General features: G+C 35.6%; 1 protein-coding gene across 4 annotated transcripts in view; it reads left to right on the forward strand.

Moving 5' to 3' along the window:
• LOC142342667 (uncharacterized) overlaps window positions 1-19226 on the forward strand; it is an 80483-nt gene extending 61257 nt beyond the window's left edge. For all 4 annotated transcript variants that reach the window (XM_075394134.1, XM_075394136.1, XM_075394137.1 and 1 more), the window contains 2 exons: window positions 2547-2788; window positions 18786-19226. In XM_075394134.1, coding sequence (XP_075250249.1) covers window positions 2547-2788; window positions 18786-18878 — 335 coding nt within the window. In that variant the 3' untranslated portion in view covers window positions 18879-19226. The remainder of the gene's footprint in view (window positions 1-2546; window positions 2789-18785) is intronic.
• Window positions 19227-19996: the final 770 nt, after the last annotated feature.

Raw genomic sequence — 19996 nt, forward strand, 5'->3', positions numbered from 1 at the left:
TTTTGCCAACTTAGCTATTTCGGTGAAATTTGTTCTGATGAGCGAGTAGAACGTGATCAATTTTGGTCTAATTATGGAGTTTTACCATTCAGAAAATTATCCGGATTGTATTGGGGTGCTGTACTTTTAATTTAAAATTTGTATTTATGTTATTACAGACCGGAATGACTTCAAATCAAAACTCAATTATTGATAGACCTAATTAACGTGAAATTAAAGGTCAATGAACCATATTGCAATTTCAGCAAAAATTTTTTTTGCTTCACTATTTTCTGCATAGAACTTTGAGTCCTGCGTGTTGGTTGTTTGTTTTGTGTGTTTTGGTTCAGTCTCCCTAATGAACGGTCCAATTGGCTTCCTAAGCAGTCCAATTGGCTTCCATAGCAGTCTATTTTTAGTTGAAAGATTATGGTTGTTTTAACTTATGGTTTGAAAAAAATTGTTATTTTTATTGTTTTTTGTTAAATTAGCCACTTTTATTTTTGTTTCTGCCGCCTCGTACCGTAGTCTCCGCATCCTTTTTCATGTAGATCAGTATGTAGTGATCATTGCTGTATCGGTCTGTTAAGTAATAGGTTCATTGCTGTATTGGACTTTTTTTGGACACTTTCCAATTTTTGAGTTTTTTTCGATTATCACTTCAATGACGCATTACTGACAAGTCATATATCAGTCTAATGGTGTCGAATGAAAGAGCAATTGATTACATTCAATGTGTCAAACGAGTAGATTACGATTTTAAAAACTTCGACGCCCTTTCATGCAAAAATTTAACTGACGTTTGCATTTGTTCTTTTTATAGATGTATGATATGTAGTTGTATGAATGAAAGGTCTCAATGGCTTGCTATCGAGGAATTGATGAAGCCATTTAGTAGTTTCAGTTAATAGCTAATGGTTTTTATAACTTTGAAATCAATTGTTTTCAAAAAGTTTAAACGTATTTTTTAACTTTGCCTTTTTGTTTTTTTAGTCTACTTGTTAATTATTCTGAATGAATTTTAGTCCCATATCTTGTCTGTTGAAATGCATGTCAAGCTGGTTAGTTTAATGTTTAATCTGATCTCTTATTTTTAATCAGATCTATTTTGATTTCTTTATAATTTAAAAAAAATAGTTAAGACGTTGAGTTCTGATCGTAAGCAATGCATGTTGTTTTTCATTTCGTTGTTGTCTTATGTCTTGTTCTCCTCAATGCAGTTATTATCGCCTTCTAATGAGGCATTATTTACTTTGCTGAGTGCTTTGAGTTTTAAGCGATTTGTTAATTGCATACACGAATCATTTGTGAACAACGTTCGAATTTTTCTATCTTCAAAATTGTGGTTGAACGGGATCGGAACATTATGTGTGAACGCACATTACGGAGTCGTCTTGTTAAGAATGAGTGACAAAAGAATACAAAAGAACCTGGACCCAAATTCATTAAATTTTTGAGAATAAATGTGTAATTCATTAATTACACTTACTGGCGGCTCGTTGGGGAACATAATAGGTTCAACGATAACAATTGTAAAACTTCATCGATGGCCTCATAGTTGCTTGGCAACTATTAAAGAACTGCATTAGAAATCGATTCGAAAAAGTTGTAATTGTTTCTATTTATTGATCCCATATTCTCTGATCTATGCTATTGCAGATAATCAAATTCCCACTGCACTAGAGATTGTTATTGAGATTCCGAGGATAAACCCAATGAGGTCTGCGCTGACTAATTTTCTTTAAAATTTTCTGCAAAAGTTTTGTTTTTCGCTTTTTCTTGATTTCTGTTTTTATATTTAACTCAAGCAAGGAAAAAATGCAAAAACTTTAATCTGTAAATTGATAATAGATAGAATATAAACCAACAAGACAAACATGTCATTTCAGTTTATGCCCCCCCACGCCCAACGTCGCCAGCAACTCCTTTGTCCTTCATGTTTTTTGGTTTTACTTCATTAAATCGAAGTGCTCGCTTTTTTATAGTTTCTCAGTAAAATAATTTTGTTATATAGAAAATCAATGTGTCTTCTGGAAGCTGGTTACATTCGCTTTAAAAAAATTATTTGGTTGCTTATGTTGAGTATATTAGTCGTTCAAATCAAAACATGAAGACTTGATTCCGCAATTGGAATAATAATTTTTGATGTTTGAATGCTTTTGGTAGTTGTTTGGATAAAAGGCTCCGAACCCTTTTCTCCTGGAAGTACTGGTTACTTGATGCGATGACGCCACTGGACTGCTGGCCTTTATTGCGAGCCGCGATGCCAGATTTCCTTATTAATTTTTGAAAATCGGGTAACCATTTTTTCAAGCTCAATACATGTTACCTTCTGCAATTCTAGTATTGTGAATTCGTGCTGTGCGTGCTTTGACTTCCGCTGCTATTATGAAACTTGCACGTGCGGTATAACTGTAGGGCTCTCATTACCGCCTCCTTGGCAAAATTATGGCACATTCCCTCATTATGGTATGATCACGTAATGGACCTCAATGGCAAGAGCCTGCTTCGGAGAAAGCACCACTTTATTGCAGTTTAGAGAAATATGAATGATTTTAATTTTTTAGCTGCTGAAGAGGACGGAAATAACAGCGCGGACATCAGCAGTGGTTATCTATCTCAACATTCCACATCATCCAATTCCTCATCAGCACCGACACCAAACGCTGCCTCATTAGTGGTTGAACTTCCACTGTCTATAACTGCCAATGAGAACATTGATGATTCAAGTGAAGCAAACAGACTGATAAATTCGGACAGTGAAGAAAGTGTGTTATCTAAAGAACGAATTCCTGTCACAGCACAGAATGTGAGTCATTATTTTAAATTGCTTTCGGACCAAGTTTGAAGCTATTATTGTAAATGTGTTTCCTTTTTTGCAAAATTTCCGCTTGAACGTTGTGACTTTTTAAATGACTTTTGCGCCATTGGCTTATTCGTTTTGTGTGATCTAAATTTCTTTCATTCACAAGCGTCAGCTGCTGAACTCAATTGGCGGATGTTCACAAAAAGTGCGCTGTAATTTTTTTCAGTCCACAATTTATTAGTGGTTCTAAAGCTATATAATGTCCTCTAATGACCTCATTTGAAAGATCTTTAGTGAATTTAGAGACTCTAATCCCCACTGAAAGCCGGCTGCAATAGATTTAAGCTCCCACTAGTCGTTCCAGAGCAAATTTTCCGACGTTAGTCGGTTATATTGATTAATTTCTCCCAAATAAATTATGCATTTTTAGCCATTATATTACTCCTGCGGTCCTTTTTGCATAACCATTTTTGCTTGACCATTTTTGGTCTGACCCTTTTTCGCCCTTCAAAATGGGATAACTTGGTGTTGCCCGGTGGTAGTTAAGTTTTCTTGGATCCTTTCGGATTACTACACTAAGCACACAATCCAGGTGTGAAATTTTATTGATGCGTGCCTTATAAGCAACACTTACTGTCATAAGGCTATTAATCTCAAACCTTTTTCTGCATTAGTTTTTGATAGTGGTAAATAGCTTTTGATACCTCATGTAAATAAGTAACCTAAATTAACTTGGGCAGTGTGCTTAAATATGTTAAAATTGGATGGGGGTGCAATCTGCGCCGGGTAGCTATAACAGCAAAGATCTGTGATGAACCTGTTTTAATAAGTCGGGATGTTTTTTTACATTGGAACAATTTCAAATTTAGGGCTAGAACCTTAATAATTTCACTGCAATTATGAAGTGCTAATATATCTTAAGTTTCAATAAATAATTTTAATTGGTCGTAAAACTGAAAGCAGGATCTTCCATGCAAATCTCTTTTTAAAATTTTGTTTGGTGAGCGAAGGTGAATACGTTATAGGTTGTGAATCTACGTTCAATTGCTCTCTAACAAAGTTTGTGCCAAATATTTTCTATATGTTAGTCTTTTTATGCGCTGTTTATTTGGGACAATTCAGCATATGCGAGGATATTAAAAGAGATTTCTTTTTAGAACAGATTTGTTTTTTTTTCGTTATTGGATTCATACTTGTAAATGTTTTTTGTTAAGTCTTAGGCTTTTTTCCGTTCTTGTTTCTTTCTTCACGTCTCTTTTTCTATTTTTGCTTCTGCCTGTAGTTTTGTAAATCTGCCTGCATGTCGCTGTTGCGACTGCTCAATAATCTGTACAGCTGGTGCGCAAGCTTTACGAGGGACTGGTTCTTGATTTTGTTTTATTGATTTACAATCTAGTCGAAATTATTAGTCACTCGTTGAGTGTTTTAAGTCGAGAAAAATTTGAGCTTTAAAGACTCCATTTCACAAAGGATCAAATTTAATCAATATGACAGCGAACTGCACAGGCTAATAGTTTCTATTGATTCTTAAAAATACTTTCAAAAAATCAACCAATTCAGTTACAATAAGCAATAAGGAAAATAGCTTCTATAAAATGGTTTACTGAACTCTGACTTGTCGATCAAGTGATTGGTTAACGTCAATATTTGATCTTTAAATGTCAATTAATCAATGTTGGAACTTTCAACCAGTTTTCCCGTATTTCCCTGTGGAGCTCTCGGAGGGCTGAACTTAGACAATCTTCTCGCTAGCTAAATCAGTTTCTGTCTCAGCTTCATTTATGTCCAGGAATGCTTTCTTTATTGGCTGCTGCAACGAACTTTCCGTTGTTGCTGTGATGGTATTTGGTTTACCACTTAGTGAAATAAATCCTCACACTGCAGCTGGACATGATTGTGTGTCCAATCACTGTATCAGTTCAATAATTACTTTGTTAGACAAGTAAATGAGAAGCACAATGGTTTCACTGAACGTCGTAGGAACTTGATTTCAATTGGTCCGAAGTAGTCAGCTTGGGTGTGTTTAATAGCCGCCCTCATCTTCTCAGCCGGCTATTATAGCGCTCCTAAATTTTTTTGTTACAATTCAAAGAATTTGAATTGTATTGAGGCGCTGTGTTTTTTTTTTTTTTTAAGATGTGTTCACACATTTTTCAATGACTTTGATCTTTCAAAACGGGATAAACAGGTAAAGCCCAGCGGGCATTAAGTTTCATTAGAGGCCCAAAGTGGACGTTAGTAGTTCTTCAAGTGCTTAGAGTGTTGCAGCTGCTGGTATGGCCTCAATTGAAGGTTAAAAGATCATTTTTAGGAGTTTTTGAGCCCAAAATGGTGCAATTTTTCATGTTTTTTGTGATTTTTTAAAAGTTTTTCGCTTGATTAGTCTTAGGTTGAATTTTTTAAAAGTTGATGAACGCCTTTTGCGAGAAAAAGGTACTTGTTATGACCAGTTTATGAGCTATATGTTCTGGTACTACAAACACAAACACACAAAATGATACTAGTTTTTGCAATTTTTTTCAAGTTTTTTGAAAATTTTTGTTATTTTTTGCGTTTTTCCAGCTTCAGGGGCCAGGGAAACTCCTTTAAGGTTTGATAATAGGGCACTGTATAGTTTTGAGCAACAATGGAGGGGTTTTCAACATTTTAATGTCTCGAATTTTTGCATTTTTTTTAATAAAACCTGCAATTTTTTTGAGGTTTCTTAAAGTTTTTGTCAATTTTTGATATTTGTCCATTCTCAAGTGCCAGAAAACATATTCCACGGTCTCAAAACGGTTACTGAATAGTTGTTAGTTTTAATGGATTTGTTTTCAACAATTTAACCTTTCGAATTTTGAAATTTTTTTGATAAAACTTTGATCTTCAATGACATTTTCAATGACTTTGATCTTTCAAAACGGGATAAACAGGTAAAGCCCAGCGGGCATTAAGTTTCATTAGAGGCCCAAAGTGGACGTTAGTAGTTCTTCAAGTGCTTAGAGTGTTGCAGCTGCTGGTATGGCCTCAATTGAAGGTTAAAAGATCATTTTTAGGAGTTTTTGAGCCCAAAATGGTGCAATTTTTCATGTTTTTTGTGATTTTTTAAAAGTTTTTCGCTTGATTAGTCTTAGGTTGAATTTTTTAAAAGTTGATGAAGGCCTTTTGCGAGAAAAAGGTACTTGTTATGACCAGTTTATGTGCTATATGTTCTGGTACTACAAACACAAACACACAAAATGATACTAGTTTTTGCAATTTTTTTCAAGTTTTTTGAAAATTTTTGTTATTTTTTGCGTTTTTCCAGCTTCAGGGGCCAGGGAAACTCCTTTAAGGTTTGATAATAGGGCACTGTATAGTTTTGAGCAACAATGGAGGGGTTTTCAACATTTTAATGTCTCGAATTTTTGCATTTTTTTTAATAAAACCTGCAATTTTTTTGAGGTTTCTTAAAGTTTTTGTCAATTTTTGATATTTGTCCATTCTCAAGTGCCAGAAAACATATTCCACGGTCTCAAAACGGTTACTGAATAGTTGTTAGTTTTAATGGATTTGTTTTCAACAATTTAACCTTTCGAATTTTGAAATTTTTTTGATAAAACTTGCAAGTTTTTTAAGTTTTTTTTCAAGACATTTGACTTTTATTCAGTTTTTCTTGCCTGAGTAGCCAGATAACCTCATACAGGGTTTGATAGTATGTTATTAAATATTTGCTAGGGGGTAATTGGATGCTTTTCAACATTTTAATAGAACGAATTTCTGTTTTTTGAAATATGAAATTTTTAAAAATTATTTCCTATCGATCTTTGAACCAATTATTTTTTATGACTTGGAATTGGTTTACAGGATAGCCTCTAGAGACACTAGAATCATTTTTCAAGAAATGATTCTTAAGATATTAATGTCACGATTTTCAGCAAAATTTCATTAAAATTTCCATTGATATTTTTAGTTTTTGAAAATTTTCGAGTTAATCGACCTTCAAGGGCCAATGAATTTTTTCAGGCCTTGCAGATATAATACTGCGCCATTCTCAGAAAGAAATTTTGGTTTTTAACTTATTTTTGAAATAGGTATATTTAAAGGGGTTAAATTTTGCCTTAGGGGTAAAAGCTTCCAAGTTTTATCAATTATTATAAATATTTGTTTAGTTTGTTTGATTGTTTGTTTCTCAATTTTTTAAGATGATTTTGTTTGTGTTTTGGCTGGCATCGTTGAATTGATCTGCTATTCAGGTAGAGTAAATCTAAGTTTTTCATTCAATTCATTGAATTGTATTTCAGGACTTGTCCTGCTGTTTTTTTTTAAGATCTGTTCACACATTTTCATGATTTTTGAAGTCAAATTGGAGTAGTGATTTTGGTCACGCCGAAACAGGAAATGGAGCGAAAAAGCGAGTGGTTTTGCGGCGTGAATTTTTTTTCGCTCTAATTTTAAAGTAGAGTGAGAAAACGGTGTTTGAACAAGATTTCGGTTTCTCGGTAGTGGTTTTTTGTTCACATGCGGCAATTTCACTCTAATTTTTACTGTTTTTTCGATTTTTTGCATCGGATTTTTTTCTAAATGGTTTTCCCAAGCCATTCACAGCTCATTCTAGACCTAGTTTTTTGTTTGAATTAATTTTTCATTTCTCGCTAGTGGTTTTTTTTGGTTCACATGCGGCATTTTGACATTGATTTCTATTTTTTTCTTATTTTTCATCTGATTTTTTTTTCTAAAATGGTTTTCTCAATTCACTCATAGTCCATTCTAGGTCTAGTTTTTCTGTTTAGTCAATGAAAATTCTTTGAATTGTACGTCAGGATTTGTCCTGCTCTGTTTTTTACTTCGTCGAATAAAAAAATGTTTCGCTTTACCTCATTTTGCCGCCTTTTCAACATTTTGCGTGAAATCTTTTTGACTTCTCTAGGCTAGTTTCTCTCTTCTCTCATTCTGTTAAAAGTGAATTTGAACATCAGCTGCTCAGCAAAGCAATTCAAAATGAACAGAGTCAGTATAAAAATTGAAGTCAGAAATAGAAACGGGATAAACCCATAAAGCCCAATTTTAGATGCCCGCTATTTGAACGTCGTTCCTATAAGTCTTATTTACCATCTCTAATGCTTATTGTTATTGATAGTAGCCCCTGTAGCCTCTCTCTAAGAAACAGAAGTATGTTCAACTACGAAATGCCATCAAAATAAATCGGACTTAAAAAAATGTTTCTGTACAAAATTCTTTTTTTTCAATATCTTCTGTTATTTCAATCCCAATCATGCTTATTGGAATCAACGGCGGCTATTTTCCGGCAATCTGCCGGGTATGTTTGTGTGTGTGTGTGTGTGTGTGTGTGTGTGTGTGTGTGTGTGTTTTTGTTTGATTTTGTATGCGTGTGCGCGCGTGTGTGAGTTCGTTTTTGTGTCTGTGTGCTAATGGGAACGCAAGCTTATCAAATCGCACTCGGCGCTGTTCTGCGTTTCTATGACGGCAGTTTTCACATTTTGACTTTTTGTAGTAGATGGCGTAATCGAATGTTACTGAAGTGCTGTTGATGAGTTGCTTACATATTTCTTTCTGTCGTTCAGGTTGACGTGATAAGATTTATCCAACAAAATTTGATTCCTCGCGTTATACTCAGGGATTGATAATTTCAATTGACCTTTTGCAAGAGCCAAGTTACCATCTTCCTTAAAGTTTCACAACTGGGCTACATTTGTATCTCGGATAGGCTTTTGATGTTATTTACTGACTTGTTTGGGAAAGTTTGAGTTCGAACAATTTGAAACAATGTCTGATCTGATTTCTTGGTCTCACTTGCTTTGTGCGGTCCATTTGATTTTGTCTTGAATCTCATACTCTATGCCATTACGTTTTGGGCTATCAAGATCTTTATTTCAGTTTAATCTGAAGGTTTACAATAACTGTGGTTTGGTTTTGAAAGTTTAAATAACTGCTGTGGATCGATCTTCGGGGATCTATGACTTATCATCTTCGTCATTTGCAATCCATTCACTTGAATCCAACTTTGTTCAAAATGCTCTCCACTTTGTGTTGGATTTCAATTGTATTCTTATGGAGTCTTGACTGGTTTCAGTAGTCTTCCATGTGAAATTTTTTGACGAGAGTATCATTGTTGCTCGCGAGTATCCTTATCTTCTTTGTCAATTCGGCTATACCGTGGGGCTTTTGTGCCACAAATATGGCTTCTGTTTTCGGAAACGTCCGTTCCCTGATCAGAATGTTATTGGCAGAAATCTTAAGCCTCGGCTGTCATCTTTGGACAGCTTTTTGGAGAAACATTGCTTCCATACCAGCAGCAAATTTTTGTGTTCTCTGCAGATAAAAAATGTTTCAATTGGGTTTTCGAGCCAGTTGGGTTTTATCTGTCCCAGATAACTTTCTGTGCTCTTAAGAGGATTGATGACAGGATCGTGTAATAAGTATCCCTGAAGTCTATCTGTTTTTTTTTTACTTAACTATGTTTGCTCCACTTAACGGACATGTGCTTCTGTGACATCCGAATCCCTGTCATCTTGATAGATGTCCTTCGCGTTTTATTCCTATGCAAACGCGCGTATTCAGACTGTTTTGATTTTACAGTTTAGAAATCGTTCGGCATTTTTACATCGTCCTCTAGCCACAATGTCCAACTTCGTATCGTTGACTGTGGTTGTCGATATGAATGTCTCGATTGCTCGGTGTTGAATTTTTCGCCACCCCTGTTAATATATTGCCCGTATTTGAAAGGACATTCGAAGTTCTATGACTCGCGGGCGTCTTCCGCGTTAAATCAAAAGGTATTTGTTTTCAGTCCTTCCCCTTTGTGAAATTTAATTGGGTCAAAAGCAGAGTATGATTGTGTCATGTTGTGAATGCAAGCCTTCAATAAAAAGCCTTTTTAGCTGATTAGAGATCTTTTTTGTAGAAGAACAGATACTGGACACGATTTTAGGTCAGCCTCGTGTCCAACCTGTTTTAATGCATTGTTGACATGGGTAACCACTTTCGAAAACGAACAATACGGCGTAGAGTCATCATGTAGCACTACCGGGCGAGTTCATATGTCCGTTACTAGAGCGTTTACTAAGGCACCTGATCTGCCAGATTTATCACAGAGAGCATCTGAAGCTTGATAGTATGATGTGAGCTAAACCGAACTCCCTATATTGCTGCCTCAGCTTGTCTGCCTAAACTGGTATTCAGTTATCGCATCTTTTCAATGCTGTTCAGCTGTTTTGTTATGAACCAAATTATGGAAGAGTCCATAGCACGCCTGATGTGAGATCTTCCATATTTTGAGTTTGGGCAATCGTACAAAACCATCCCCATTACTGTCTCCTCAGTAACTTGTAGTGATTTAGTTTACTGCTTCTGTTTTGACTCTCGGCACACCTGTTGAGAGAATTGTCCTTGTGAGTGCATTTTTTGTTTCTAGTGTGATGTACTGAGTGCTCTTTCTGCTCATCTGTAGTTCTGGGTAGCACCTTTTTGATCCGCAATTAGGCATGATTTTGCGTTTTCTGTTGTCCTGTTGTCTTGTCTTGCTGCAGCGCAGGATACTCTTTCAATCGGTTGAAGCCCTAGAATGGTTTTCAGGTCAGAACTAAACAGCTTTTGTAGTTATCATCATGCATCTTTGTGTCAAGTACAATTTGTGTCAAGAGATGGTGGTCGACTAAAAGATATGGTTTCAGCAACGACTTTTCCTATTCCCCTTTTCAGCGTCTTCTGTTGATGGATCGAGCACTTTGTCCGTCGTCTACCAAAAATCTAGATGCTCTCGCAATTCCGTTTTTCTGTTCAATCATCTACCGTCTTTAGTCCTCCGCTGCCTCGGTTCGTTTGCTCGCTTTAGTGCTGTTGCAGATATTGATCTATTTCTTTATCGATTTGACGCTCTTGCAGACGTTCTGTTTCTTGCTTGGCCTTTAAATTCTCAACTTCACTTCCTTGACGGTGTATGCTTAAATCTCGTTAGGTAGCCTTAAATCATCACAATCTTGCTTCAGCTTTTGATAATTTTCGGCGTAATTCACTTCGTTGTTTTGATATCTGCTCTAGTTTGTTAAGCAGGGTTTTCCCTCCATTATTTGCTTGAAAATACTTTAACGTCTTCAGAAAACGACGCTTTGTTTTGAGTTATTATACAATTTTTCATAAACTTTTGCATCAACGTTTCCAAACCAAATCTAAGCTAAAAACTCTGTCTGAATCTGAGCTCTTGGAAACTTATAAAAGAAGAGATAATATCAAAGTGCTTGGGTTATCTCCATGTTCTACTGATGGTAAAGAAAATTATCAACAGACATCGAAGTTAGTTGTTGATGTTGCAGCGGACATCGGTATGAATTTAAAGGAGGAGGTCATCTCAATTGCGCACCGTCTGTTGTCAAATTCCGAAAGAAAACCAATTATAGCAAAATTTGTGCGCAGGGTAACAAAATTTGACTTCATGAAAAACAAAAGAAACTTGGCGCAATCGGAAACTTACAAAAACGTCAAAGTGTTTGAAGACTTGAGTAAAGCGAGAGTTAATTTTATCAACTTGATGAAGGCAGATGATAGAATTAATTCAGTATGGTCAAGTGAGGGCACTTTGTTCTTTGAGTGGAAATACGACAATTTAGCCTACAAAATTCATGGTTTGTAAGAAGGTGGAATTGATCTCAATTACAGCATAGAAGTGTACTAAATTGCTTCAACTCTTTTATTCCACCACCACGCGCAAATATCAATAATCAAACTTTTCGTCAGCCAACTTTCTCACACGACAAACAGAAATTCCAACATCATTCAGCGATGCCCTCAAATTGTCCAAAGTTCAGATTTCCGGACCAAAGTTCTGGAGAAATCTTTTTTTGTCCCCAATACTGAAGGTTCTATACATAAAAGCAACACAAAAACTATAACTATCCTCAATGTAAATGTTAGATCTCTTAGAAAAAATTTGTTAAACCTAGAAGCTTTTATTTATAGTCTGGATGTACAACCTGATGTAATTTGTTTAACTGAAACCTGGATTTCTGAAACAGATGAAATTTCCAACTATCTTGTTACTGGATACAATGGTTTTGTAGCCACGAATAGGGATTCTAAAGGGGGTTGGGTCACGTTGCAATGTAACAAATTTTGCATTATTACAACATAAAGTAAGATCGACTTTCAGGAAGCTCTTTGTGTAGATATTTGCAAAAATAATCAAACGTTTAAAACTATAGTTGTATATAACCCACCACGCTCGAACAAAGTTTAATTTGTCAATATGATGGATAAGTTGTTAGAAAATCTAAGTTCGAGCAACAGGTCAGTCATTATTTGTGGTTATATGAATTTGGATATTATGAAAAATAATTTGGTGAGCAGAAATTACTTGAACAGCATTACAGCAAATGGTTTCTGTATTTCCTCTCCCGAACCAACACGTTCAACTAATGAGTACAGTTTTTGCTTGGACCATTTCATATATAAAAATTTGGGTAAGCATGTTTCTGTAGAAGTTCTAGAACATCAAAATTTTACTGATCATAATCCCGTTATTCTAACGTGGCAAACAAGTGAAGATATAAATAAAAATGATTTAATGTTCCGAGATACTAGCTTTGTAAAAAATCAGGATGCTGTGAGCCGTTATAAAATGGCATTGGAAGGACATCTTAACAAAAACAGTGGCATTTTTTACAAAAGTGTTGATCATTGCAACGCTTTTTCAAAATTTAACCAACTTTTTCTTAAAGTGACAGAAGACTTTGCTCCTTTAAAAAGTGTCGATAATAAACAAAAAATTCCGAAGTGGTTTGATAATAGGTTAAAAAATTTACGTCAAAAAGAAACCATGCTTAATATAAATATAAAGAAAACAAAAATAACAATGACCTGCTGAAGAAATTCAAAGATTGTAGAATAAGGCTGGAAAAGCAATTAAAGTTGCGCAAGAAACAACTCTATCTAAATTCTTTCCAAAAATGTTTAGGAAACTCTAGACAGACTTTTAAACTACTCAATGAGATTAAAGGCAAATCATATAAATCACAGAATTTTCCAATCCTAAGCAGCTTTTATCAGAAGTTTGATGAACCTTCGGATAAAAATAATGCAAACGAGTTGAACAATTTTTTTGCTTTCATATGACATCAAGTCAGTAGGCACTTAAATAAAAGTTTCCAACCTTCTTTTACTAGACGCCAATGCTCCATGTATCTTTACAAAACTACTGTGAGAGAGGTGGAGGATATTTAAACTAATCTTGACAACAAGTCATCTTGACAACAAGTGTTGATGTTATAAGTAACATACTAATCAAATTATCTTCAGATGTCATCAACCTCTACCTAGTGTTTCTGATAAATTTTTCAATTGACAAAGGTATTTTTCCTAAAGAACTGGCTCGAGCACTGCACAAAGAGGGGTCTAAACTTGACCAAAATATTTATAGGCCAATTTCACTTGTAGTTTTCAGTAAAATTTTTGAAAGAGCTATGTACAATCGCGTGTATCAATATTTTGAGAAATTCTCTTTATTTTATAAAAAGCAGTTTGGTTTTAGATCTAAGCATAGTACAATTGATGCACTAGTTGAGCTAACCGAAACTGTTTGCATGAGACAACAACATGCGACCATAGTTAGTTTCTTTTTGGATTTAAAAAATGCGTTTGATACTATCAATCATACATATCTTTTGGCAGAAACTTGAGAGATATGGATTTAGAGGCAACTGCTGGAAATGGTTTAACTCCTATCTGAGTAATAGAATGCAGCAAGTTGTAATTACTGGTACTTCTTCTGATTGGTGCGAAATCAAAAACGGTGATCCTCAAGGATCGATTTTGGGCCCTCTCTGTTTTTAATATGTATAAACGACCTTCCTTTAGTCTGTAAAAATGTTAAAATTTTAGTTTTTGCTGACAACACTAACATGGAAGCAGTTGGGTGCTCTGTTGAAAATATAAAGTCAGATTTAGATAGCATAAATTTTTGGCTTGAGAGTAACAAGCTTGTGCTTAATCTTAGTAAAACAATTCAACTTAACTTGAAGAAAGGCCCGGCAAATCTTAGTTTCCAATTAAACAAAAGTGACATCACAGTTGAGCATTACTGTATATATCTTGAGGTAAAAATAGATAATAAGTTCTCCTTTCGAGCTCATATCGATCATGTGCAAAGTAAGCTAAGTAAACAATGTGTTATACTAGCAAAACTCAGACATGTGCCTCGGAATCAACTAATTTCTTTCTACAATTCGAATGTGACACCACTAATTCAATATGGTGCCTTGGTTTATGGTTGCTGTACCTACTCAGCGCTTCTTCCGATCTACCTATTGCAGAAAAAAATTTTAAAAGTAATATATTTTAGAAAAAAGGCGATCACTGCGATGATATTTTTATGAGCCACTCGTTGTTGACTATCTACGAGTTACACATATACGAATTAAATAAATTTGTTCTGAAATCAATCATTGATCTACACCAGCAATATTTCTGCAATAATTTGTTTCAATTTAAATCGAACGACCGGAAAACCAGAAGTGGGATTCTTAACTTGCTAAAGGAACCATTTTGTAAAAAGAAGTTGGAGCGCAATGCAGTACGTTTTAGAGGTGCTAAACTATATAACAAATTAAAGATAATGCAGATAATTCCCTCTAATTTAGAGAATGGTAGCCAAGCTGAGGTGACAAGTTTCTGTCATAAATTGAAAAACTCATATCTGGTGTCGAACTACGAGCTAATTAGATTCCTTTTTAACTGAAGCGAACAACAATTTTGAGCATGTGCTACTCTAGTTTATTGAATTGATGTTCTATCTGAATAATTTGTTAATTTGTGCTATATTTTGCATGTATTGAACGAAGGTTTATCTAGTCATCGTTGTCAGTAATTTATTGGGCAAATTGAAAGAGAAGATCGCTCTGTTCTCGTTATTTGTGCACGTTGCTTGTTTTTATTTTTCATAAACAAAATTAATTCTTTTTTTTCTAGCGTCTTTCGGATGGCTGATTACGTTCCTACGACATTCTCAATATATATGAGATGCTGTAGTTGTTCATTAACCAATCCCTGAGCTTTTTGTTTTCGTCTAACATACGCTTGTTGTCAACATGGAAAAGCACTTGTTTCAACTTTATTATCTGGCAGTCTGTATGTATCTATATCTGCCTATTTTTAATAGCCGCACAGTGATAGCTGATGCTATTATTGGCCTTCTCTTCGTTTTTTACAATTCAAAGAATTTGTATTGTATGGGGGCGCTGTCTTTTTTTAAGATCTGTTAACACATTTTCATGATTTTTGAAGTCAAATTGGAGTGGTGATTTCGGTCACGCCGAAACGGGAAATGGAGCGAAAAAGCGAGTGGTTTTGCGGCGTGAAATTTTTTCGCTCTAATTTTAAAGTAGAGTGAGAAAACGGTGTTTGAAGAAAAATTAGCTTTCTCGCTAGTGGTTTTTTGTTCACATGCGGCAATTTCACTTTGATTTTTACTGTTTTTTCAATTCTTTGGCTCGGATTTTTTTTTTAAATGGTTTTCCCAATCCATTCATAGTTCATTCTAGGCCTAGTTTTTTGTATGAACCGAATTTCCATTTCTCGCGAATGATTTTTTTTCTTGACATGCGACATTTTGACATTGATTTTCTGGTTTTTTCATCTGATTTTTTTTCCAATTCGCTCATAGTCCTTTTGAGGTCGAGATGTTTGTTTAGTCAATGAAAATTCTTTGAATTGATCGTCAGGACTTGTCCTGCTATGTTTCTTTTATTTCGTCGTCATGATTTTTGTTACGACCATATGACGTCACAGCCACTTTTTAATCATTCGTTCATGCAATTTCAACTGAATTGCATGTGTGACGTCATTTTTCGCTCTTAGTGGAGCGAGTTTTTTTGTTCATGTGCGTGATTAAATTTTTGGTCACACTTAACTTACCTCACTCTCAAAAATGACTTCCTCACTTTGAAATTGACTTTTATTTACTTTAATTCTGAGAGATAAGTTCAAATGGGTGTGTGTCACTCTAAATGAAGGTCATTTGAGATCAGCTAATAGAGGCAGCAATAACTTATACAGATTTTTAATCAAAATATAACAGATCAGCCTTCAATGAAAAGACGAATTTTTTTGGTCTGTCGTTTTTTACTGTTTTTTTAGACTGCTGATCTACGAATCTATTGCGGCTATTTTCTGGCAATCTGTCAGCTGTTTTGTCTGTTGCAGACGCTCTAGAATATAAGCGGAACTTGATCTTCACAGCCGGTTCCTTTCAAGCTCTACGACTACCTGGTCCTTCTTGTTTATTCCAATCGACAAACAATTTTTTCGGACCTGTTTTTTGCTCGGTTGGGTGAAGGGCTGTGGCTTTTATTGATTGAGTTCATTATATCATTAGTGATAAACTTTGTTCAATCTATCACTGAAGTTTTTAAGGCTTCAGTCAGTGATCGTTTTGTTGTCAAACTTTGGTCTACGTGAGCTCAACCAGCTTATAATTATGCCGGTTTTTACATCTAGCAAGGTTTGAACGTTGACGACTTAAGGTGACGAAGAATTAAATTACAGTTAATGAGAACCGACTGGTCAAGGTGACAGTCCCTACGGATGTTAAATAGAGTACTTTACTCTATCAGACTTATGAGTACAATAGCATCTATAACATTGTCGGGTCAACTCTAATGGGTTGATCGAGTAAGTTATCAAAGTGCCTAATGACGATAATTTCGTATCCTTAGGTGCCTCAATTATATGATCGAGTATCACCAAGAAATAAAGGAATTACAGATATTACTATATAGTATTCAGTAAAGAATTGATAAAAAACCAAAGACGCTTTTTTGCACCAGGTAAGAATTTATCGCCGCACCTGTGGTTATGGTGCGGTTTGGTTCATGGATAGCTTAGAGGCGACTCTAACCCTTTGCTGAAATATCTGGCTGCTGTGAGCGTTCTTTCAGAAAAATGGAGGGCGTGCAGATATATGATGTCCGAACTTGTAAAGCTTTCAATATTTGGAGTTCTTTCATGTTTTAAGTTTTTGACGTTGAGTTGCATTTCTTTTCGTCTAACGGCTCATGCTGCTGTTCAACAGCAGCGTCAACAGTCCGTGTCTTTTTATTTCTTATTATTTTATTCCTTTCTTTTTTATCTTCTGGATAATACATAAGACAGGATACATAAGCTGTGGACTGGATAATACATAAGAGAACATATGAAAATTCTGATCAAACATCGATATTCTTTCAATATTCTGTGCAAGATGTGAATTTAAAGACTGCGAAACCACTTTTAACTATCCGCCCAGTTTCTTGCCAAGAAACGGTTAAACTTCAGTATAATTAATTTTGTTATTTCGTTTTCTTTTCCTCAGTTGAATTATGGTAAGGTGTGAGTACTAGGTACATGTGAGGGCAAATTTGCCTTCGGCTGTCTGGTCGGTCTTTTTTAGTCCTGTTTAGCTCAAACTGTTTTGGAGACTTATACTTATGGTGTGAAGGGCGGTTCTTAAAGGTTGACACCCCCACTGTTGACTCCCCCAGCAACTATTGTCCCTACCCCCCACCGCGCTATTCCCCCTACCCCAGTGTTGCCACCCCCAATCAGCCCCCGGTGCACTCCCCCCTCTATCCCGTGGCTAGCTACTGACGAACAACAGCTCGCTAAATACACGCAATTTTATACTAATATAAACAATTTTTTCAAGCTTTCTGAAAACTTTTGCCATTTTTTGAGTTCTTTCAGCCCTAGTTATCAAACAACCTCCTCTAGGGTTTTATAATAGTTGACTTGATAGTTTCTAGTAGTGGTGTAATGATTTCAACATTTTAACATAACGAATTTTAGCATTTTTTTTTGACAAAATGTGCAAATTTTTTCATTTTTTTAACTTTGTTTTTCAATTTTCACGTCTTGCCAGACGCAGGGGCCAGAAAACGTCCTTAAGGGTTTGATAAAAAGTAACTGAAAAATTTTTAATTGCCATGGAATAGCTTTCAATTTTTTAATATGACAAATTTTAGCAATTGTTTTGATAAAACTTGCTTTTTTGATTTTTTTTTCGATTTTGAAGTTTCTGCAACTTTAGGAGCCGAGGAACCTCCTCTACACGATCCCATTTGTTTTCCTAATTTTCCCTTGATTAGTTGCTCTCAAATGAAGTTTGTAGCAGTAAGATTAGTCTTGAGTTTTTCGTCTGACCATTTGGACTTTTGTCCTCAAAAATGGGATGAACAAATAATGCCCGGAGGGCAATAAGTTCTCTTAGAGCCGTTCGGCTTACTATTATGCGATTTACCGAATCTGTTTTGCACCCCTCCCCCTCCCCCCCCCATCGTGCACATCGTTCCACCAGTAATCCAGTTTGCTCCGGCATCTAATTTTGGTAGTCATGGCGTAAAATTTGGACCGCATTCTTTGGATTCGTATCAATTTTAAATTCGTTCGGTTCGGTAAAAAACTGGTGCTCTAGTGGTAGATGCTTGGTATTGCTAACCTTACATATTTCATATGGTAGACAATATTTGCGGATTGAATTTCCCGTACTCGCACTTCGCCATCGTCACGATCTGATTTTTTTCGTGGTTCCGTTGAAAGCATCTTGCGCGTATTTGTGACCATTTTTTTAAATGTGTGCTATTACAAGCATTTAGTGGTTTTTTTCCTATTATAGCCCCCCATTTTAGTGGTTATATAACTGATAACACCAACTCCCATTATAGTTAATGTACCATAAGTGGAGATATAATGGGAACGACTCGATTTTATATAAAAGCGTTGCATCTTTTCCGTTTGTGCCCCCCCCCCCCCTAGCTTAGTGGTGCATATTATTTGCACGCCGCAGACGCACTGCAATATTTTTATATGATGATTTACTTTATTGGCTCTTCCATTGTTACGGGGGAGGGGGTGGATAACGTAACGGAGGAGGGGTACACAAACGGAAAAGAACCAAAATGTTCAGAGTTATGAAGGCTGTTTACAAATTGTTGCTTAGAGCCTATTTTTTTCTAGATAATTTTCATAGAACCAGATAATTTTATTTGACCTTGTTTAGATTTCCGAAGTGCATTCATCATCCGCGATTGATAACGACTGGTACGGTAAAGCTGCACTAATGTCCCAAAAAAAGATGTCTAGTGACGCTTAGTAACGGTCATGATTTTGCCTTTCACAAAAATTGCAACACGTGGTCCTTTGACATCAATTGTGGGCTCTTCTGGTCAATAGTGATGTCGGAGATCAGATGATGCGCAGAACTGAATGAGTCTTAGAGCCATCTTGGCTCAGAAAAAAATTTATCATAGTGAAATGAGCTTATGTGGCTTGAAACCACTGTTTCATTCTTACATTCGATATCATTTATTTAATTTGGTAGAATTAGTGTGTCTATTTTAAACTCACTTAGTTGTTTTCTTTTTCTTCCATAGATTGAATCTTTTTACCCTTTCCAACATCCTCTCTGTATTTGCTGACGTGGAATTAAATTTCAATTTGATATACTTTTTTAGACCTTGTGGTGATTTAGCAATAGCTGAGAAAATCAGTTGTGGTTAAAGGCGTTATCTATAATGTTTGCTGTAGGGTCGCGCCTCTCGAAGTCAGTATGAATTATGGATTTTTAAGCGCGGGTCAGAGAGTCGGCTTTCAGGGGGTATATTTGAATAATAAATTCGTGGCACCTAGAAAAGTTGAGATTACATTACATTCTTGACCAATTTTTTAGCGTTTGATAGCTGCCCTCATCTCAGTCGGCTAATATAGAGGCAATAATTTTTTTATAGCTGCGAAGCTGTAAGCTGAGCGTAGCTTTATTGCGGTGCTCTTGTTTTTAACAATTAAAAGAATTTGAGTTGTATTGGGGCGCTGTCTTTTTTTTAAGATCTGTTCACACATTTTCATGATTTTTGAAGTCAAATTGGAGCAGTGATTTTGGTCACGCCGAAACAGGAAGTGGAGCGAAAAAGCGAGTAGCTTTGCGGCGTGAAATTTTTTCACTCTAATTTTAAAGTAGAGTGAGAAAACGGTGTTTGAACAAAAGTGGGTTTTTGTTCACATGCGGCAATTTCACTTTAATTTTTAATGTTTTTTTCGATTTTTTCTAAATGATTTTCTCAATCCATTCATAGCTCGTTCTAGGTCTAGTTTTCTGTTTAGTCAATGAAAATTCCTTGAATTGTACGTCAGGACTTGTCCGGCTATGTTTTTTGTTTCGTTGTCTGACGCTCTTTTTTCGTTTTACATTTGTTCACACAGCAAAGCTGAAAA

The sequence above is a fragment of the Convolutriloba macropyga genome, chromosome 7, assembly GCF_964194025.1.
Source record: "Convolutriloba macropyga chromosome 7, txConMacr16.3, whole genome shotgun sequence".
Lineage (NCBI taxonomy): Eukaryota > Metazoa > Xenacoelomorpha > Acoela > Convolutidae > Convolutriloba > Convolutriloba macropyga.